We start from the raw sequence: 23,224 nt of genomic DNA, 5'->3' as shown, positions 1-23,224 counted from the left end.
ATATATATAATTAGTTTTTTGAATGCCCTCACTCCCAAGTCTTCTGGTCAGATGTCAGAAGCTGGCTAAATCTAAAAATGAAAATCCATACATTCAAGGTGTTTTACGTTTTATTTTATATGGACAATTTGAATTCTTCAACAGAAATAGTTGTAAATATTGTTTAGCTTGCAGCTCAATCCACCTCCCAGCTGATTGCTAAATGCTGAGGAAATACTCAATGTAAAAATGAAATTTGCTTATTTTTATATTTTTTTGTATTTTATATGGATTTGATAAAAAAAAAAAAAGTTTTATGTTGCTATGCCCCCTAGTGTGTTCTTATATATTTATGTATATGTTTATTTGAAGATACAATTTCAAAAGAAATCTGCACATTCTATGGAAACTTATACAAATCTGGTTTTAAACTGTTGATTGTGATGCCATGTTTGAGGAAATGAAAAATTACAATGTTGAGTGACAATGATGTAGCCTTGATGATTAAAAAACACCAATAGAAATTGATTCTGTAGCTGATTTTAAGTGATTCAATTGACTTCTTATTTTTTTTCTAGCTGTTTTTGTGTATTTGTGTATTTGGTTTGCTCAAAGTGGGGACAGAACCTCAAATTAAATGTGCTAAGAAAATAAAGTCTCAGCCTTTTTAGCAGGTCTCAAACCATAAAGAAAATCACTTTTTACTTTTCAGGCCAGATCTAAAATGTAGTGGAGTAGAACATACAAATACACAGTGAAGTAAAAGTAAAATGTATTTGAGTAAAGGACAGATGCCTACAGTTTGTACTTAAGTACTGTACTTTTACTTTTGTACTTCGTTACCTTCCACTACTGAGTACAACTTAGCACAAATTAGTATTACAAAGTGAGGTCTGATACTGAAATGGCAAGTGACAGCCAAGACAACAATAACAATACGTTTCGCTCATTTAAAATCAGCCCTTGTGCTTGAGTTAGGTAAATGTTCTTCTATTTAGGTCACGTTGAAACCAATCATTTGGATTAAAAAAGGCCTATATTCTTGTTTGGTAGGACTATATTTAAGATTGCAGTGTGGTTGAATGAATTCTCAGTTGATTCATGGTCAAAGCATCTGCTCTGAGGGGAAGTCCAGAAGCAAGGATTTAAAGATGCACGTGAATTTTCTGGTGGAGAATCGGCTGCACACTCGTCATGTGTTTAGATGTTATTGCTTTGCCTGTAATGTTCCACTGTATGGTATTATACACATCCATCTTGTACTCATTCAACTACAAGTGTTTTAATTGCTAAAAAATACACAGGAAAACATGAATTCTTACTGTGAGTGAAAACAGATCTGACCTTTAACTTAATCTAGTGTTGTTAACCTGCTGTGGTGATTGCTTTATTTAATGGTATAATTGGCAACTATTTAGGCAAAGTAGTAGCATATGCTTTGAGACAAGTGGCAGACCCTCCACCAGAAAAGTTACATAGTGATTCTTTAAAGGGCCCATGTTACTATTTTTTGACCGATATTATAATTCTGTTTCCTCATTACAAACAAACTTGGAGTTGTCAGATGAAGAAAAGAGGTAGAGTGCTTCACTGGGTCATAAAAAAGTTTTAAAAAATAGCAATACAGATGCTCTACGAGGGTTAAAATTGTAATCTTCACTGAAAATGACCATTATTGAAAAATGTAAAAGTGGGCAAGGTACAAACCTGAGGCATCCCGACTGAATATATTAAAAGTCCTTTATTACATGAAGGGATGCCAACGTGTTTTGACCAGTGAGTCTTCGTCAGGTCATAATCAACCTCCATACCTGGAGTTGTATTTTGTTTCATTCACACATGTTTAGCACACAAACCCTGCATGTTTAGACTGACTTCTTCTCTCAAAACACTCTGCTCCACTGTACTCCACTGTGTTTTTAAACAGCATACCCCTCCTCTAGAATCATTGGTATAATTTCAGCACTGCAATTGCCACTGTCTACTGAATATAAGGTAAAAGGTAGCTGTTAACTTGAAAACTACTGCTTCATCAGAAGGTGGAGGAGAGCATTCTGAGCTTTAGAGATGTGGACAGACTAATAATAAAGGGTTACTCAGACATGTCTGAATGAAACAAAACATAACTCCAGGTGTAACATAGAACCTTTAAACACTCAAGACTGAATGGGAGTCAATGACAAATGTTTGTTCTAAAGTGAGATCTCTGTTGATTTTGCATGTTCTCAGTCAGGTCCACAAGGCTCCTCCTCTCCCTGAGCAGACAGCATCCACAGCCACAGCAGAGAGAGAGGTACAGACAGTGGAGACAGTGGGCAGTATGCTGGGCTGTGTGCACTCAGTCTGCTGTCTCTCCGCATTGCTGCTACTGGGAGTTCAAACACTTTTTGCACAACAACTGCTGCCCGGGTCCTGTAATTTTGAGCTGGGAGCATGTGGCTACACCTCGGACCCCCACTATGGCTCCTGGACCATCAACGAGGAAGGTACCGTCGGCTCAGCTTATTCATTCAGAGCATCTTGAGCTTTTGCATGTGTGTTCTAGTGTGGTTTCAAACTGCAAATGGCATTTAAGCTGAACTGTGCAGAGAATAGAAAAATGAAATCTGCAGACAAATCTTGCATAATCTTTTTTAACTATGGTGCACTATGTCAATTTTTTGTTCAAGACATGGCATTAAAACTGCACACAGGGAATACGATGAGACTGTGAAGGGCTTCCCTGTACAGAATGACAGAAAGGTCCATGATGCTGTCTTGTATTTGTTTATGTTCAGTGGTGATTGTTTGTATGGACTTATGTTGCTGTAATATCTTTCCTCTGTGTTCAAACATGTGGCCCCCTTTTCCAAGGATTATCTTATCTTATCTGTGTTATTAAATTTATACATAATCCTGCATATATTCAAAGTATTATAGAGATACATTAAAACATGCATTCTGTGAACAGGTTGCCTCTCCACAGATCTGACCTGTAACTTGTCCTGACGGCATTACCTGTATATCTGAATTGAGACAAGAAGGTGGAGGATTCTGCACCTTTAATATTCTGAGATGTAAAATTGTATCTGTAGGGGACCCATGATGCATTTGGGGAAAAATTGTAACCTATATGCAGAGAAACCCTCAGATTGTGCAGGAATTGAACCTTCAACCTTTCTGTTATGGGGCTGATATACAACTATGCCACCATGCTTGTATAATGTGTAGCCATTTATAGCAATAACTTATATTAATTTATAATACATTAATAGGCCTCCATCATTTTGTCATTTAGTTGTTATCATTATTATATTATTTATATTCTCTAGTAACATGCTTATGTAAAATGTAAACATCACTTAATCATCAGAACAAATAATTTCACTTTCATTACGTATTAACAGCTAACATTTGTAAGGCGTGATTTTCATTGGAGCCACAATTTATTTTAAGATTAGCCAATGTACACAGTCAGATTTACTAGTAAGAGCATTTGCAGAGGCTCTTACTGAGTTGAGCAATAGTGAATGCTGTGCCCATGCTGAGAAGTTGTTAGTGCACTGAAATAGGGAGCCGGAGACTTGTAACCGTGTGGTAGAATTGTGTCGATGTAGATTTTTCCGTCTGTGCCACACGCTGCAGGGCCTACTTTTAATAAATGAGTTACAAAAGTGAAGGGAAAGAGCTGCACACAGACTGCACACCGCGGAAAAGTGCTGTTTATGTTTGGTTTCCATGGAGATGTGGTTTTGTGACGAGAATGATGCACCAAAAAAGAAGTTAGAAAAAGTGAGTGAGCTGTGGTGGAGAGCAGACAGGCGCACGCAGCTGTCTCACTGGCTCACAACTCAAAACTGCACCCCATAAATCATACATAGATTAGTAATATTAATGGCTATCATTTTCAGTTTGTGTTGCATTGTACTTCTTACTCACTCACTTCACACCTGGTATCAGTTAGTTCTGTCTGTAACCACAGCTGCCCCTCTGGATGACTGGTGGAGATGAGACTTCCAATATGTGCTGTCAGCCCCTCTCCAACTAATCACTCATACACTATATTCATACATAGGTAAAGTGTCTTGCTCAAGGACACAACGGCAGCTCTTGTTGATGTAAACCAGGATTGGACAACAGACATTAAGGCTAATTCCCTACAATGATCCTGCCTGTCTCCATGGAAAGGGGGGAAAAAATGGAAAAACAGCATTATTAGTGTTTGAGGGGTGGACTCTCCCCAGATCTGACCTGTATCACCTGCCTTTACTGTTCTATAACATCTCCATGGAGCCAAGCAGGTGTCGGACCCTCTGTTGTCGAAGTTTTCAGCTTGTCCAAGAAAGGGTGGAAGTAAAAGGCTGGAGAGCAACTGGATGTCTTAAGCAGGGAAGTTTATTTACCATCAATAATACAGGCCCGGGGGGGATTTGAGAAGTCAACATAGAATGATTTCAAAAGACAACATAGCATGATCTTTGAGTGTTCAAGCCCCTTGACTATGCTTCTGGTGGAGAAGGTTTACAAAGCAAGTGGTGAGATTATGAAGGCCAGTAGGCACCGGTTAGACCTCAATATGCCACAATTTAGATAATGGTATGCCAATGGTATGCCAAGGGAAGATCATGGTGTAAATATAGCTTTTGTGTGTCACTGTTAGACTGAGATGTACATGGAAGATAAATTACTTAAATTCTCTTACACCCTCCATCAGAAACCAGATTACTGTGCACCTTTACTGTTCAGGCCCAGTATGAGCAATATGTGTGTCATCTGCATGATGAATCCAAGTTAAAACAATACTTTGGAACTTTCTCTCTGGAGAATGTCCATGTCAAACTGTGAAAGATTACATATTTCCATGGAACTCAGCAGGATGTCCTCCTCCAGGTCAACTAAGAGTCAGGTTTGTGGAGGTACAGCTCTCTTCACAATTAGGATGCATGTCCATACTGTGGCTCTAAGGAGCATGATGGCAGTAAATCTTATTCTGATTTTTATTTACTTTTTTCACGTTAGAGATGTCCAATGCGGTTGGGGGTTGTGAGGTCAGGAGACAGTCACAGGAATTACCAGTTGTGAGCCTTCATTTTGTTCTGCAGGAGCCACAGACATGTCAGCTTGGCTTTTGGTTTCATTGTTGTGTGGGAAAGTGGATACCAGTGTTGCATTTGTGGTTCCATCAGATCTGAACGAGTTCTCTGTGTCAGTGAACTGCACAGACCCAGAACAACCACCACCATGCGTCATAGATGAGATCTTCAATTTGAATTATACTAATCCAGGTAAATACAGCCCTCAGAACTGTTTTGTTAGTCCTCAGGGCTCTTTGTGAACTGGCCAGAATTATACCATTTAGAAGTTGTTTAATAATCCCCTATCAGCACTCAATGTTGTATAGTGAAACAGACCTGAAGACCTTACAATATTACTAGTATGTTTTTTTAAAGAACATTTACCAACTCATAAATAAATAACAAGAAATAACACACAACTATGATTTTGACATGGTTAAACACATGTTTTCAGTTTTACCAGTTACCTGTATGTCCTTTTTGCATACCCCAATAGCATCTATATGTTGTGTTGGTTAATACTATTTAGTTATTTCTTGAACCAGATTAGTCTTATCTTGCAAAGTTTCTTGCCCAAGGATACAATGACAACTTTTAGTCAGACAACAGTAACATAGATAGGATCTAGTGGTGGAATGTTGAAATACAACAGTGGGGGGACGGCTAATATTATTACTGATGTTAGTTGTAAGGTAGCCTGATTAATTGGCCGGTTTCACTTCGTCTGACCTCGCAGTGTTAGAATTTGTTCGCTCGATGGTAGGCACTTACTTCATTTAACCAATCGCTGCTATTTGGTCATGATGTATGTAATGTGCCACTAACCGTGCTAACTGGTATATTAGAATTATATTGTATATCAGAAGAAGGGCAATAACGTCTTTCCCCTTGATAAAATTCACCAAACATTCTCTTTGTTCCGGCTTTAAATCCTCAATCTCTGGAATAGTTGCCAACAGAGAATGTCTGGGTCTTCGCTAATTGGCTGGTGCCCGAACTCGCACTTCCAGGGTTTTTGTGAACCGTCTAGTGTATTCTGATTCCTGACCTAGTCGCTGGAGAGAAATTAAATTGAGCAGAGGCACTAGGTGGCCCCAGCCTGGCTAGCTGTAAGGTACCACTTCACCCATGTTAATAAACCAGGGCACACAGGGCCTTCTCTGTGGCCAGTGCTAAACTCTGGAAGACTCTGCCCCCTTAGTTTAACATCTTCCTTTTACCTTGGTTCAGTAAAGATTGTCAGTTCCATTGCTGAAATCATCCAAATTCACTCAAATTCAACATCTAAAAAATGATTTTAGTGAAGGTGTATGGAACTGAAAAAACACAGTGGAGCACTTTCTGTATCACCACATGACATCACAAGGTGGAATAATGTTTTCTGTTGAGTTTTCTGAGAGAAGAACTCAGCCTAAATATGAAGGGTGTGTGTGAATGAAACAAAACAAAACTCCTGGTACAGTATGTTTGTGATGAAGAAACAAAATTTTAACATAGACCAGAAAATTGCATAATATGTGCCCTTTAGAATGATTAATCTGAGCTTTTTGTTTAATTTATTATTAGTGTTATTATTGTTGTTGCTATGCTTCTGGGCAGCTCTGTGGAAACTGTTATGAAATGTGCTATATAAATAAAGTGGGTTGTATGATAGAAAAAAAGAGTAAAATGATATATTGTATTTGATGTTGTATGCCTACTCCTATACAACTTCTGATATGTCCATTACTCGTAGTTTGGCATGATCTCATCTGTTGACACATGTTCCACTGTTCACCACTGGCCTAACCGCAGACGGGAAGAGCCTTTGCCCAAAAAAGGACTCCCTCAAACAGTTGTAAATCCTGGCCCCCATCCGCCCACAGATGTACAACTGTTTATAGGCGAGTGGCTTAAGTGCCCTGTTTTTATGTCCTGTGCTTTCTGAACAAAGACTTCAACATCCCCAAAAGAAATATACAAGACTAGTGCAAAAGTCAGATTTAATAATACTCCTTCCCAAGCTTATTTTCCTTAGTAAATTTAGCATAGATTTGGGCTGCTGCTTAGGTTCTGAAATGGGTTGTTCCTGCTCTATTGCTCCTTCAATGAGTTATTGCTGGTGGGGAGTTGTAACTCTGGTAAAAGTGGGTGAGCCAAATATAGTGTCCTTCACTATATTGGCTCGCTGACAAAACACAAAAGGAAAATAGAATGTTCAAGTGTGACTTAAATTAAGATAAAAATGTGTATATAATGCTTCAAAAATATCTGTTTCCGCTTATCCGGGGCCAGGTCATGGCGTCAGCGGTCCATGCAGGGAGGCGCAGACTTCCCTCACACCAGACACTTCCTCCAGCTCCTCCAGTGGGACCCCGAGGCGTTTTCCCTGAGGCCTCCTCCTACTGGGACATGCCTGGCAGGAGGAGGCATCCGGAACAAATGCCCAAGCAACCTCAGCTGCTCCTCTCGACGTGGAGGAGCAGCAGCTCTACTCTGAGTTCCTCCCATGTGACTCAGCTCCTCACCCTATCTCTAAGGGAGCTCCCCAGCAACTCTTTAGAGCAGGGGTCTCCAAACTTCTCCTCCGGTGAGCTACCTTTACAAAACAAAAATGAAAGAGAGCTACTAGTTTTAGCGGTCACAGGAAATGGATTATATTAAAGTGCCACGGCGAGCCTTAAATGAGGTACAATTAGATGCTTATAAAACATAAACCATTATCCATTTATTAGTCAGATATCAAAAAAATGTATGCACAATGGTAATAGACATCTAATCAATCAAATTTTACTTATTCAGGACAATATGTGTAATTCAGAAATCCTTTGTTTAGAGACCCCTGCTTTAGAGGAAACTCATGTTGATCGCTTGTATCCATCATCTTGTCCTTTCAGGCATTACTCAAAGCTGCATCAGACTGTTGTGGTGAAAAAGGAGTCCTAAAGCAAAGCTCGATTTACGTTCCTATCCTCAAGTCATGATCTTAAAATAAAAAAAATATTCTCATTGCAAATACACAAAGTTAATCAATTTATAATGATTGTTAGATACATAAGATACATTTTTATTAGGGATGGTCTGATATGGAGGTACTGATACCAATATTTGTCTTACCCATATTTGCAGATACCAATGTAAAGTTTTTAAAATTTACAATGAAGTTTACAATTGAATTTTCAACTTTAGTAAAAATAATATAATGTATTTGTCTGGGATATACAGTACATTCATATTTTCATTCATTTAAGACAAATCTGATGCACTGAGGACAAACTGAGACTGGGGCGATGCAGAAAATAATACTGGTGCTAAATATGGGCTATGTTTTCGATATCAAGCTGATACGATATCTGGAAAAATCCTCAGATATTTCCAATAACTTATACAACAACCCTAATTTTTATAGGGACCAATACAACAAACAGATTTATCTCCAAGACTAATCCAAGTGCTGTGACACTGTTTTGCTTCAGCGGTACATTTGTGAATGGCCATAAACAGTGTGGTTTATGATCGCTTTCTTCTTTTGTACTAAACACTTTCAAACATCAGGAATAGAACCAACTTCAAATGAGCTGGATAGAAACAATATCCCTGTAAGGATAAAGAACAAGAATAGTTCAAAAGTCTCCATGAGATAAGATAAGAGAACCTTCATTTGTCCCACAGTACGAATGTTTCATGGCCCACTGTTGAAGAAATGTGAGGGGGATTTGGGGACATAAAGTTTCTATAGCAAATCGTTATCTGTATTGTAAATATTTGATCTGGCGTGACTACAATAAAGCTATATTCCGTAGAACATTTACTGTTTACAAAATTAATTCAAATAGTAGAAATACGATTTTTTTTATGTTGACAGACTAACAAACATGATGAAATATTCTACTGTAGGGCTTTATAGGTACACTATGTCCTAGCTCTGGTGGAAGGCCTGCCATCTGTTATCACATTGCGTTATCTGAAAGTTGCATAATCTGGCAATAGACTTAACCATCTCCATGGAGACAACCAGGTAAAACTACCAGGCCAAGTTACTAGACAGATCTGAGGCAACACTGTTCACTGTAAGAATGTCTGTCAAGTATTTTTGAGCATTAAAACATTTGTAATTGAATGGATGCAAGATATGCATGAATATATAGATATATTTACTGCCACAACGTGGAATATTACAGGCAAAACAATGACATTCCTATGGAGATAAGGTGGTAGACCCGGCACTAGAAAACTTACATAGTGCAGCTTTAGGAGGGAGCAATATGAAAGTAGAGTTCAGCAAGGGATCATGAAAATGCTGAAAATTAGGACTGTGTCCATAGAAAATAACAATTCAAAACATTTTTTTTTTTCTTTTAAATGGTCAACCATACTCAAAATAGCACCATATAACAGGAAGTTTAACACAACTTCAGGTTTGTGGTGTGTATAATATTGTCCTTCTGTTTCAGGACACATGATCACTCTGGACCCAGACCTACAGGACCTCCAGGACCCTCAGGAGAGAGCGATCCTGCTGAGCCCGTTCCTGGAGCATCAAGAGTGGAGCTGTGTGCGTCTGGTCTATCAGCTCACAGGGAACAGTTCTCTCCTGCTCCACCTCAGGCCAAAGCACCACACATTTGACCGCACTCTGTGGAAGACTCACACAGCCTCAGACAGTTGGCTCATCGCCAGCGTGGACCTGCCCAACACCACACAGCCATACCAGGTGAACATCCCGCAACTGGGAAACACTGTAGACTGATCCTTTTCAATTATTGTTATTAGTCTCTCACAGAAAACATCTATTTGAAGAAATATCATGCTACAGAAAATCATATGTGTTCATCCCTGTCCTCTAGCTGCCACGTTCCATATAGGAAGTGAACACTGGCACACTTCTGGCTCCGTCAACTTTACACTGAAAAATTGTCATCCCTTCCTTTGCAACTGCTGCTGTGAGCCTCATCATTTTAGTTGAGGCATTTATGTAATTACATGGTCCTGGTGGTTTTTTTTCACAATTTGTCCATAAATAAATTCCTATTCCTAATATGGAATTGGCACCAAATTGACTCCTATAACTGCTAACATTGTGAGCTTCATTTGACTGGAGTCGAATGCCATGGGTGATGTCACTCTCCTTTAGTCCTCTTCTTTACACAGTCTATGGTCGTGATATAGGGTGCATTCACACTCCACCACATCAAACTATGGAACTAAACTAACTACCAAACTAAACCCAAAACAAAACCTGGACTAGACCAGGACTGAACAGGACTAAACCACATCAAGACTAAAATGCACCCAATTTACCACCACAAAAACACAATCATATGTGATTGTATAAAACTTTTCAAATGTTAATGGTAAAAGTAATACTGTGTTTGAATGAATCTCTAAAGTCTATCATTAAAACCAGCCCAACTCAAAGCAGCCACAGTAGCCACATTTGTTCTAATGTGGCTCCTGTCCTCACTCAGCAGTCAGCACTCAGCTGACTGCTGTTTTATTTTGCACTTCACAGATTTTGTTGGAGGGGAAAACTGACAGAGATCCACAAAACAGTGCCGCCATATTTGAAATACACATAGTTCCTGGTTACTGCATTGGTCAGTGTTTCATTTAACATAATATTAATAACATTTGTAGATGTTCATAATTGATTGAGGTTTCTTTCACCAGAGTGTAACTTTGAGGAGCATCACTTGTGTGGCTATAGTAACAGTTGGAATCCAAACGTAAACTGGTACGTGGGCGGGAGCTTGGCCAGTGAGTCCAACCTGCTGGAGGCTCAGAGACACTATCCACACTCAGGTGAAGAAGCACGTTCACACTGGCTTTATCCTGTATAACTGATATTTGGCATCAGATTAAAGGCTATGACACATGAGCTGGGGGCTTACTGCCTACTTGAAGGTTCTATCTAATTATATTACTATTTCACTATTTATCTTTTCAACAAAGGTGGTATATTGAAAACATATGGGTCCATAAACTGATGGGAGTGAATAATGAAATATGTAGATTTCACAAAGGTTAGATCAAGCCTAGCCTGATTCATCACCCAGTTTCACTTCATGGAAACCGTCTGACCTTGCAGCATTAGAATTTGTTCGCTCAATGGTAGGCGGGTACTTTTTTATCCAACCAATCGCTGCTATTTGGTCATGACGTATGTAATGCGCCGAGGCTCAATGATATATTAAGCTTTTCCCAAATCCCATAGGAAGAGGGGCAATAACGTCTCTCTCCTTGATAAAATTCACCAAACATTCTCTTTCTTCCAGTTTAAAATCCTTGATCTCGGGAATCGTTGTCAACACAGAATGTATGGCTCTTCACTGATTGGCTGGTGCCCAAACTTGCATTTCCAGGGGTTTTGTGAAATGTTTAGTGTATTCCGATTCCTGAACTAGTTGCTGGAGAGAAATGAAATTGAGCAGAGGCACTTGGTGGCACCGGCTTGGCTAGATCAAGCCATCATTGGGCTTGAAACCTGAATGTGAGGTCAGGTGGACTCAAGGCTACTATTATATTTAGATGATGTAGCAGTAAAAAGAGGCTGCCTGGCCAGGTAACAATTAGATAAATGGAACCAGTTGACTTTTGATGATGATTTGATCATTAAAACATTTGTTGCTTTATGTGCTGCCTGCACCATCAAGTCATTCTTCTGTTCCAGGACAGTACATGTATGTGGACTCTGTGTACGCCAAGCAGTTCCAGGAAGTGGCCTATCTCACATCTCCCATGACAACAGCACCCATGAGCGGCTGTCTGTCCTTCTTCTACCTCCGAAACCAGGGGAGGGACAATATATTCTCCGTCTTCACCAGGGACCAGCTGGGACACTATGAGGAGCTGTGGAGACCAGAGGCTCATGTGTCAATGGGCTGGACTCATGTCAGTGTGGACATCAAGGCCCCCCACCCTCTGCAGGTGAGTGCGCCCTCTAGACGTGAGTTTACTGTCAAAGCATGTCCTCAACTTTATAACTGCTCATATCTATCACATTTGCTACAGATTGTACTCATTTGGTTCACATACTGCAGATCTTATATCTGTGTGTCATTATGAGTATTAGCATTATTTGCTAGATCAATCAATCAGTCAATCAAACTTTATTTATAGAGTGCTTGTCATACAAATAATGTAACACAAAGATCGGTTATCAGCTTCCAAATATCGGTTCAGCTGATATCCTGGATATCAGGATCAGGACTGAACATATACACTGAAGTAATAAGACTATTTCCTGGCCATAGTTGTCCCAGAATATTTTAGCTTTTTTATACAGAGCTGCTCTGTAGTTATGAGAGATAAATAACATCTACATAACACATTTGGATCAGTTTTGATTTATTTTATTTTAGTTTGGAACAGTCTCTGCAGTGTAGTGAAGAAGCTGGATCGGTGCAGCTCGACATAGGGCATGTTTATACTTATTTACTTACTTAGTCTGATTTACTTATTTCTATCTTACACACGGTGAGGACTAGTATGCATCTGTAGTTCTGTTGCTTTTAGGTGGACATCAGGCTTTTTAGAGGGTAAACTTGAATTCCTCTTCAGCCGGGTCTGAGTGAGTGTTGTGATGAGGACACTGGGATGCTGTCAGAAAACTGAAGTAACATGTGAAGAGCAGCATCTGTTTCTGGTATGTTTTTGCCCGGGGCAGCTGAGACATGTATGTAACTGTCATGACACCAGAAATAATATTACTTAAATAGAAGTACAAAGGTGTGGTCAGAGAATTTACTAAAAAATGTATTTGGGAAAACTCCTGATCAATTAAGATTAACATAGCGGCCATACCACCTTGATCTGCCTCATCAGATCTTGGAAGATAAGAAGGGATGGGTCAGGTTAGTACGTCGGGATGGGAAACCACTGAGAATAACATGTATTATACATACTGTAAATGGACATAGCTAACCTGTTAACCGTCCCAAATAGCAACTGAGCATGGGGGTGCTTCCGGCTCCATCAACTCTGGTGCCAATTGACTTTACATTGGCACCCCTCTCTCTTTAACTGTTGCTGTTAGACTCATCATTTTGGTCTTAAAAATTTTCGTATTAACCCACTCTAGATGATCCTGGCCTTTTTATTTCTCTATTTTGTCCTTAAATAAATTCCTATTCCTAATATGAAACTCCAAATTTGCTCCCATAATGGCAAGCCTCATGAGCTTCATTTGACTGGAGCCAAACACTATGGGTGATGTGACACTGCCTTGTCTATTGTTTCCCAGGATTATTTTGGGTTGCCTTGTCACAATCTGCATGTAGATCTGCAATATATAGTTCGGCCAATACACCTGATCTGCTTGTTCTGCTCTCCTCCTACACCCTGGACTGGAATGCTCTACAAAACCACACACAGGCCCACCTCATTAGAAATGTTGAAATGTTAAGACATGTTTTGTATAATTTCTAATCTTTTTGAAATTATTTTATTGACTATTTTGTTCCAATATTGCTGTTTCAATTGAATGTTGAAAAGAAAAAGATATGGGCTACATTTAATAATCAAATAGGTGACTTATGGATCTTTTTATTGCTGTTTTAATTACTGTTTTTGTTTGTTTGAGTAATACTAATTGTTCAGAGAGACATGATCACTCAATAAAACATAATATATATTCAATAATGGTCAAATCCACCTTTAATTTGTGATTTACGAATAATGTCAATTGACTTGGGTCGCGAAGGTTTGTGACTTTTAGAATATCCCCAAAAGATCCCCAGAAAAAAAGTTTAGGAAACACTGCCTTAGTCCACTTTTTTCTTCTTCTACACCAGGGGTCTCCAACTTGGAGCTCGGGAGCTACCAGTAGCTCTCCACCCCATTCCAAGTAGTTCTCCAAGGGATTTCAGAATTATACCATTGTGCTTGCTGAATGTGATGAAAATTTGGTTAATTAAATGACCATTTCCATTGTAAATGTGTAATTTTGAAGCCCAACGTTCTGCACTAATAAATGGACAATGTTTTATTGGTATCTAACTGTACCCCAAGGCTTGCCCTCTTTATTTTAATCGTCTCAATTTATTGTGGTCGCTAAAATGAGCAGCTCTCTCACTCTCTGTTTTGTAAACATAGCTCGCTTGAGGAAAAAAGTTGGAGACCACTCTTCTACAGTCTATGACTACAATGGAGAAGAAGTGGCTCTAGTGCAAACTGTTACGTCTGTAGGGACGGCATTAACAACAATTGCATTACTACTATTTTTAACTGTCCGTACTTAGCACATGAATTTTCATTTTAAGTTAACGGAACTTGGAGGACAAAAAATAAATAATGCACAAAATCTGTAAGTGACAAAGGTACTGACACGCCGCACAGGGAAGATTAACAATAACATCTACACAGATCTGACATAAATGAAATGACATTGTGCTTTCTGTTTGTGTGTGTGTGTGCAGGTGGTGTATGAGGTGGCTTTCAACAGCGCCAGAGGAGGTTACGTTGCTATTGACGATATTTCCTTTTCTCCAGTGTTCTGCCACAATGACACTGGTGAGAAAACTGAAATGAGCTGTAATAATATTTACAAGAGGACATAACTGTTTATCTGCTAAATGGGAAAGAGGAGGCTAAGTAGATGATGTATTTACACTAGAACAAGAAAATGTGTTCTGTTATATCAATCAACAAATCTCACTTGAGAACTGGATAGTACAATGTCAGTTTTAAAGTGTTTTGTTACACAGTGCAACAGTCGATTCATTAAAGGTCCTGTATTACTCAACATTGACTCTTGTGAGCTTTAAGCCATGTGAGAATGTTATTGTGTTCATGATGATGTTACCTCATCAAAAACATTCCTTGAGTTGTGTTTTGTTTCATTCACACGTTTGAAGAATTCTTTATTATTAGTCTCTCTACATCTCCAGAGCTCAAAATACTCAGTTTCAACTTGTGATGTCATGAAGCTGTAGTTTCCAAGTTAAAGGGACAGATGGGAATTTTGGAGTGGATAAGACTGTTTTTAGTGGCAGGATAACTATGACCATTGACATGCACTAGCCTAGCACCAGCGACCTCTGCAAATACAAGGACTGGATGGAATATTTAAAAAGTGTCTGTACACGTCTCCAACACTCCACACTCCATGGAAGTCTAACATGTGGGCTGTGTTGTGTTTCAGAGCCAGACTTCGACCCTTCTGTTGCTAACTGTGACTTCGAGGAGGGGCTGTGTCAGTACTTTCTGGAGTTTGGAGTCTGGAGCAGGACATCAGTGAAGGCCAACATGTACCGGACCGGAGACCACACCACAGGGACAGGTCAGACACACACCAGGGGAGGTTCTCAAACTTTCCTTGGAGATTCATGACCTAAAAAGTTATTTCAGGCTTTGAGTGAGTTCACAAAATCCTGCTCTAAATCCAAAAAATTTGAAAAATAATTATTATTTTGTTACTCTTATTCTTTTACTCTGGAATTTACATACTGCATATTATAGTGAAGTATCAATCAGATGTGGAAGAAGTACTCAATTTTGTACACATACCGGAGCAAAAAATACCTGTTTACAAATGCAGTTCACGAGTAAAAATTATTTCTAACAGATTTTGAGGTCTAGTAAAGCTTCAAATGTAGTGATTTTAATAAAGATTTGTGCTGAATTTTGTTCAACAAAAACAATTATCTGAAACAATTTTTTTTCTTAGCTGTTTTTGGTTGTATATTTTTGTTTGCTCCAACTATGAACATAATAAAAATAAACACCTTTTTCAATAGATCTCACACAATAATAGAAAATACTTTTACTTTTCAGTCCAGTTAAAAAAATGTAGTGGAGTAAAAAGTACAGATACCTTTTCTCAGATGTATTGGTTTAAAAGTAAAAAGAATCTGCTGTAAAACGTAAAATGTACAAATACCTAATATTTATACTTAAGCAATACAGTACTTTATGACTTTTTCTTTGTTACGTTCCACCACTGGTATCAATCAATCATTTGTTTTGATCTTGGTTGTTCTGTTAAGTTTTCCCACATTACTTTCATGACAGTCAACTTAATATTACACTATGAAAAGTAACAATCAGCGCAAAAATAATGAATGATCACATGTAAATGGTGCTTTTCTAGCTGGACACTCAAACCCATTTACATTATCCATTCATACAGCACAAACACTGAGGGGCATGTTAAGCATCTTGCTCAAGGACACAGCAATCAGTGTGAATTCAAAGTTCCACTCTTGCTCTATGGCCAAGGTACATATGAATTAGATCATCACAGAAATATGATGTTAACTAGCGTCTAAGTCTAAGACCTGCTCTGTTTAACCACTGGCAGTAGCAACAGTATTCACCAGAGCAAATACAGGGAGTAAAGTTCCAGTTGTACCCTAGGGCCAAGGTACACAGTCCCTGCATCCTCTACTGATTCCAAGTTCTTACATTTTGCTGAATGTCTCCCCGCTCTTCATTCCCATCATATAGAGTACACTATATTCACTGTCTTGTACAATAAAACATATAGACCAATGAAATCTTAAAGGTGCACTAGAGGGTCCCCCACCTATTTGAGATGTTGATGCTTTGCCTGGAATGTTTTGCCTTACATTAAGTAAATTAGAGTTATTTTTATTGCTCAAAAATGCCTTAAAAACATGCCTTCTCATTGTCAGTGTAGTCACCTCTCCACAGATCTGACCTGTAACTCGGCCTTGTGGGTGGATATGTTTAATTCCAGGAAAAGCAAAGATATTTCTGACTCTATGGGAACAGTTGGCAGAACCTCCATCAGAAAATTTACACAATGCACTTTAAAAAACAAAGGTTTACTTACCCAAACCTAAGCAGTTTTTCCCCTCTTATTATTAGGTTACTTCCTGCAGACCCATGTCCCGTTCTCGTCCCGGGCGTCTTACATGGACCGTCTCCATGGCCCTCTGTTGCCTGGAAACACAAAATACTGCCTGAACTTCTTCTACCTGCTGCACGGGTTCAGGGGGCTGGACCACGCTCTGTCCGTCTACATTTACGATGAGAATAACGTGATCCTGGAGAAGCTCTGGAGTCTGACTGATACAACCAGATCAGTGTGGCACAAAGTGGACCTCACCTACATGAAACCAATGCGCTCAAAGGTACAAATATAAGGCTGTAAATACAAAATTATAATTTTCCACCAATCAAGAAACAATTTGTGAGGAAAAGTTGTTGAAAGATATTGAGAATTACAGTAAGTAAGTTCTGTTTAAGAGAGTCCCATATTGATGATATCACACTAGGGAGACGCTATCCAAACACATTTTTCTGATCGGTTCACAATGTCATTTTTTTCTGGTGGGGGTATCACTTCCTTGCCTCATAATCTTTTTTGTCAGACTATTATAGATTTAGTTGACTAATGGTGCCTTCACACTTGTGTAGACTGAGTTTGCTTCTGTTCTAGTTTTGGTTTACTCATGGTTTAGTCTGGGTTTTGTTCCAGATTTAGTCTCAGTTTTGAATTGGTTTGCATGTGAACCCACCACAGTGTGACGTAGGTTAGCCATTAGAGGTTTGAAGTTCAGTGAGGAAGGTTAAAAACACAGACAAAGGCAGGAAAAAGTAAAAATGTGGTCCACATTTTTACTTTTAAATTGTAGGTGCCAAAATAGTAGCCTGATTCATCTGCCGCTTTCACTTCATGGAAACCGTCTGACTCACAACGTTAGGATTCGTTCACTCGACGGTACATGGGTACTTTTTTATTTAACCAATCGCTGCTATTTGGTAATGATGTATGTAATGCACTGCTAATGGGACTAACTGGTATATTACACTTTTCCCAAATCCCGTAGGAAGAAGGGCAATAACATCTTTCCCCCTGATAAAATTCACAAACATTCTCTTTGTTCCAGCTTTAATTTCTCAATCTCGGGAATCGCTGCCAACACAGAATGTATGGCTTCGTCTACATTTATTTCGACCGCTTTGTGTGCTGTACCACAAAAGGGACTCAGACAGGCGCTTGAGTTTGACATCATGGCTTCATAGCTCTTTTCTGATTGGCCGGTGCGCGGTCTACAACTTTGAGGGTTCTTGCAAGGGTCTAGTGTATTCCCATTCCTGACCTAGTCGCTGTTCCAGCTTTCATATATTGAAGGATAAGTCAATATAGTAATTATTGTGACAGAATTAGCTAAAAATACAGTCTATATCAGTGAATTAGTGTGCATATTGTGTGTGCTCAGGTGGTGTTTGTGAGCCTCTGTAAGACCTTCTGGGACTGTGGCTCTGTGGCTTTGGACGACATCAGTGTGAATGTGGGGGACTGCCAGATCAACTCAGGTAAGCTACTGGGTTTATTCATGAATCTTTGCACTTTTCTGAACTATAGGCCATTCAAAAGATAGGATTTCAATGTTTTGAATTCCTTATAGATGCAATAGATTAAGATTATTGCTACAGTCAAAATTTGATAACACTTGAAAGCGATGACTTTTATTTTTAAAAATGTGAGAAAGGAAAATCCACACATGTTAAACCTGGCCATGTATAGAAGCAAATACGCTCTTTAACTTGCTATGTAACAACCCAAATCAATAGACCCTTTATAAACTACACCTTACTTAGCCTTAATAAAGGCTAAAAAATGCCTTAATAAAGCATGGAACACTTAAAGGTCCTCTGTTACACAAAATAGATTCTTGTGAGCTTTAAGTCATGCTATAGTGTTATTACCTCTTCAAAAACATACTTGTTTCATTCACACATGTTTGAGTAATCCTTTATTATTAGTCTGTCTATGTTCAAGAACATAGATTAAAAAAATCCCGCACAACATCTTACTTGCAAATTGTGAAATTTATTAGGACATGAACAATGTTTCGGCACTAGGCCTTCATCATTTGCCATTTCAAGAAACTGAAGCGAAATTCTCATTCATTTATTTCATTAAGTGGTGATTGACAGCTCCTTTTTGTTCAGTACAGATTTGTTATTCCAGAGCTGAAATCATCCAGATGATTCTAGTGAATATATGGAGTTAAAAAACAAAGTGACATCACAAGGTGGAACAGAGAAGAACTCAGTCTAAATATGCAGGATTTGTGTGTTAAATGAACATGTGTGAATGAAACAAAATGCAACTCTAGGTATGTTTTTGATGAGAAAACATTATAATATAGATCAGAGAATAGGGTGATATTGACCATTTAATTCATAATGACCAAAAAGCTTATTAAGAATGATTCAGGCTAAGTAACTATACAGTTAAGGATAAGAAGTTATGGTAATAATAGGTGCTGATAATAATTAAGTAGTTACTAAACCTGAAACGTCTTAAACTATTTGTTCGTTATGAATTAAGTTCAGTTATGAAGGCTAATCAAAGTGTAGTTTTTAATCACGTTACCCACAGATGATCATAATAGGTATGGCAAAGGCATTTTACCTACCTGTGCATAGATGTTCTCTGTGTTGTTCTTCAGTTTCATTGGCGGCCCGGTGTGACTTTGAGCAGGACCTGTGTGGCTACATGCAGGACAAAAACGACAGTGCTGATTGGCTTAGAGTCCGAGGCATGACCCCCACCTTCTACACGGGGCCCAGAGGAGACCACAGCACAGGGGTGGGTGAGTGAGCGGTCTAAATCTGCACCTACAGCCTGTCAATACAGAAGGTTAAACGTATTTTTTTTTTTTAACATGAGCTGTTCCTGGGCTTATAACACGTTTTGAAGTGTGATATTTTATTACACAATTAACAATACACTGAAGACTGCTTTTTTGCTTTTTGTTAGTGTAATCGGCAAAATAACCCTAAGCATAATAATACCAGTAAAACTTATTTGAATTCACCAAATCGCAAATAAAACTTGAGATGCACACTTTAATTTCTGTTTTGGGAACATGAGGTTATTGGACTGTTTTTAATCTTCTAAAATAATCCAAAAGGAAAAGGGACTAAACTCCTTGACTCTAACTCTTCATTAAATAGGCAATGTTTGATAGTTATGACTGAAACCTGGGTTAGGGTTTAGGTTAAAATTTGGCAAGTAGTAATATGGTTAAGATCAATGTCCAGGAAATGCATGTAAGTCAGTGGAATGTCACCAAAGATGATATAACCCCATACATGTATTTGTAGGATACTTTGTGTACATCGAGGCCTCTCTGATGCGTCCTGGTCACAGAGCTCGTCTGCTCAGTCCTCAGATGCGTGGCTCCTCCTCTCCTCTGTGTTTGCTTTTTCACTTCCACATGTACGGCTCCGGCACAGGAATCCTCAGGGTCCTTCTGAGGCGCAGAGACCACGCACGGGACTCTCCTCTGTGGAAAAGGACTGGGGAGCAGGGCATCGGCTGGATGAGGGCCACAGTCGACTATCGCAGTGATCAGGCTCATCAGGTACGACCATACACTGTAAAGAAGTGGACAAAGGGAGTAAAGGACTGTAGGGACAAATTTGGACCCAGTTCCATATTAGGAACAGGAATTGATTTATGGACAAAATAGTGAAATAATAACACCAGGATCATGTAGAGAAGGTTAATACAAACATTTCAAGACCAAAATGTTGAGGTTCACCGCAGCAGTTTCAGAGAGAGAAGTGACCATTTTTCAATGTAAAGTCAATTGGAGCCAGATTCGATGGAGACAAAAGCACGCTCATGATCACTTCCTATTTGGATCACAGCGGCTAGCGGGTTAGCTATGTCCATTTATACAATATGTACAGTGTCAGGTCTGTCATCTGCTTTTCTCCATGTGATTGATTTGCGTTGGAATGTTTCGCAAAATGGCATTAAACTTGCTGGTGCTCAGTAAGAATGCATGTTTTTCAAAAAGCTATTTTGACAATAAAAAAAACATTAATTTAATACTTGCATGAGTTATAAAGCCATACTGTGAAACATTCTAGGCAAAGGACTAACATCACAATTGCAAGAAAAAGTTGGAGAAGATTGTGAAATGTGTAACTTTTCTGTAGAGGGTACAATACCTTCTTTTTTTTCAATATATTGTTTATTTGGTTTCCATTTTTCCATTTTTTCATTTGAAAACACATACACACAAACAAACACTCCCAGTGCACATATGTACATAAAACCATGTATATGTAAAAAATAAAAAAAATAAAAAATAAAAAAAAACAGCCTGTAATGTCTGGAGAGTTCAAATGAGAGATCAGTCCTTTGACGTTTGAGAATCTCTTCAAAATACAAACAAGACATCATATCTTTTCATTTATGGAAACAGGGAAGTGTTGTGGTCTTCCATTCCCTCATAATGGTCCTCTTTCCTCTTTGCAATAATTATGCCAAACATAATGGTTTCTTGAATTGCCTGGGAGTGTGTGGTGCGATTCTTTCTTGTCTCTATGGAAAAGCTATTGCTTTACCTAGAATGTTCCATAGCGTGAACTTGTCTGTTTCCATGGAGACAAGCAAGTAGCTCATCTAGGTCAAGTTACAGGTCAGAGCTGTGGAGAGACATATGAATGCATGTTTTTAAGGTATTTTCAACAATAAATACACCCAAAACAAAGTAAATGCTCGAAACATATGTTCATTGCCTTACTGTGTAGAACATACCAGACAAAGCCTTAAAATATCCATGGGACAGTCAGATTGTGTACTACCCTCCATTAAAAAAAAGTTACAGTGTGCCTTTAAAAATATGGTATAATTTTGCATTTTTGTGTTTATTTTTCACAGATTGTCTTTGAAGCGACTCGGGGCCCTTCCCTCAGGAGTGACATTGCTTTAGACGACATTGAGTTTAAACAAGGGCCATGTGAAGGTAATGCACAAACATATTCACTGTTTACAGCTGAATCAAAATCTGTCCAAATATTTTTGATATAGACATCGTGAGCAGTCTGCACTTAAAATGTCAGTATTGCTTAATTTTACAGACTGATTTTAGAAACAAAACAGAATTATGTGGAGTTCTGAAGAACAACGTTCTGTGTGCAAAGCATAATTCATTTTACTTATTCAAGATGAGAACAGAAATTCTCCTTGTAAGAGTTATTCCCTTATTTCATACATGTTTTGTGTCTTATATAAGATGGAGAAAGCATTTTTGGTTTAGCATCATATGACAGGTCCTATATTCTACCAAATTCACACAAGAGACTGCAAATTCCAGGGCTCCAAATGATTCTAGTGAAGATGTATGGAGTTTAAAAACACAGTGGAGCACTTCCGGTATTACCACATGACATCACAAGGTGGAACAGAGTGTTTTCTGTTTGAGAGAAGAACCTAAATATCCAGGGTTTGTGTTAAACATGTGTGAAAGAAATAAAACACAACTATATATGTGTTTTGATGAGGAAATATAGACCCTTTAAATACTTTTAAATAACTTTTTAATTTTGTCACATTAAAATCACAGACACACTTGAAAATTCTGACAATAAATTACCTGGGTTTCTCTAATTGCACCTTTTCCTCTGCAGATCTTACAGAGTCATATTCTGGCTTCTCTGAGGATTTCAATAACATCGAAAGTTACCGCTAAAAGTTTTGTAAAGATGGAAAGATTGTAGCTGCACACAAGACTGACGTGAAGGAGAAAACAACTTTAAGATTTAACAACATTAACATTTCTTGTAAATTTTGCCCACTGAGTCTTGGGCTTATATCAGATTGTCATTGTAAATATTCCTCTGTTAAAAAAGCACAAGACATGGCATTAGGTATTAATGCTGCAATATGTGATAACTCAATGAATATGTGATCAATAAAGATTCATACATTTGGTAATTCGTGTTTTATTGTGATTTCTGTTCCTGTTTTTTTTTTTTGCAGTGGTTAACTATTTTTACATTTTTACTGTTTGTGCAAGAGATGGTCTGAGCTGTATCTTTCAGATGCAAAACTTGAAAAGGTGTCAACAATGGCTGCAACAACTAGCCAGATTAACAGATTATAAAAAAAAATAAAAATCAGCAATTATTAACTGTACTATACACAGTAGCTAAAACTTTAAATTAAGGCTTTCCTATGAAGACCTTAATACAATAAAAAGCATGAAGTTATTGCCTTATTGAATGATTTTAGCATATTTACTGGCAAGATTATGACGGCAGCTTTAGAGCAGTGTTTCTCAAACTGTGGCTCTTACAGTCCAATGAGGTTCATTTGGTCGTCTGGTAATTTATGTTACGTTCTTTTCTCAGGCCCTTATAGAGACAAACATTTGTTTTTGTCATCTTTAGAATTAATCATAATTTAGTACTACTGGTACATTCAAGTTTTATTTTAG

General features: G+C 38.4%; 1 protein-coding gene across 1 annotated transcript; it reads left to right on the top strand.

Annotated features, from left to right (window-relative positions):
- The first annotated feature begins 2,299 nt into the window (after positions 1-2,299).
- mamdc2a (MAM domain containing 2a) lies at positions 2,300-22,510 on the top strand. Its single transcript, XM_055161953.1, has 13 exons — positions 2,300-2,465; positions 9,467-9,726; positions 10,525-10,609; positions 10,683-10,814; positions 11,683-11,939; positions 14,429-14,522; positions 15,154-15,291; positions 16,842-17,107; positions 18,200-18,296; positions 19,439-19,582; positions 20,097-20,356; positions 21,667-21,751; positions 22,416-22,510. The coding sequence occupies exons 1-13, from the start codon at positions 2,300-2,302 to the stop codon at positions 22,475-22,477; spliced, it is 2,046 nt and encodes a 681-aa protein (XP_055017928.1). The 3' UTR covers positions 22,478-22,510.
- The last annotated feature ends 714 nt before the right edge of the window (positions 22,511-23,224 follow it).

Source organism: Boleophthalmus pectinirostris, unplaced genomic scaffold (genome assembly GCF_026225935.1).
Source record: "Boleophthalmus pectinirostris isolate CB_2022bp ecotype Guang Dong unplaced genomic scaffold, ASM2622593v1 HiC_scaffold_4, whole genome shotgun sequence".
Taxonomy (NCBI): domain Eukaryota; kingdom Metazoa; phylum Chordata; class Actinopteri; order Gobiiformes; family Gobiidae; genus Boleophthalmus; species Boleophthalmus pectinirostris.
Note: the sequence above shows the minus strand (reverse complement) of the source record. Positions and strands in the feature narration are given on the sequence as shown.

What these genes read in the sequence shown, in the direction of transcription:
- mamdc2a (XM_055161953.1), top strand. Translation starts at nt 2,300, where the DNA reads ATGCTGGGCTGTGTGCACTCAGTCTGCTGTCTCTCCGCATTGCTGCTA. An exon ending in CTGGACCATCAACGAGGAAG is followed by an intron (nt 2,466 to 9,466) that starts GTACCGTCGGCT and finishes CTTCTGTTTCAG; the next exon opens with GACACATGATCACTCTGGAC. An exon ending in AGGCCCCCCACCCTCTGCAG is followed by an intron (nt 11,940 to 14,428) that starts GTGAGTGCGCCC and finishes GTGTGTGTGCAG; the next exon opens with GTGGTGTATGAGGTGGCTTT.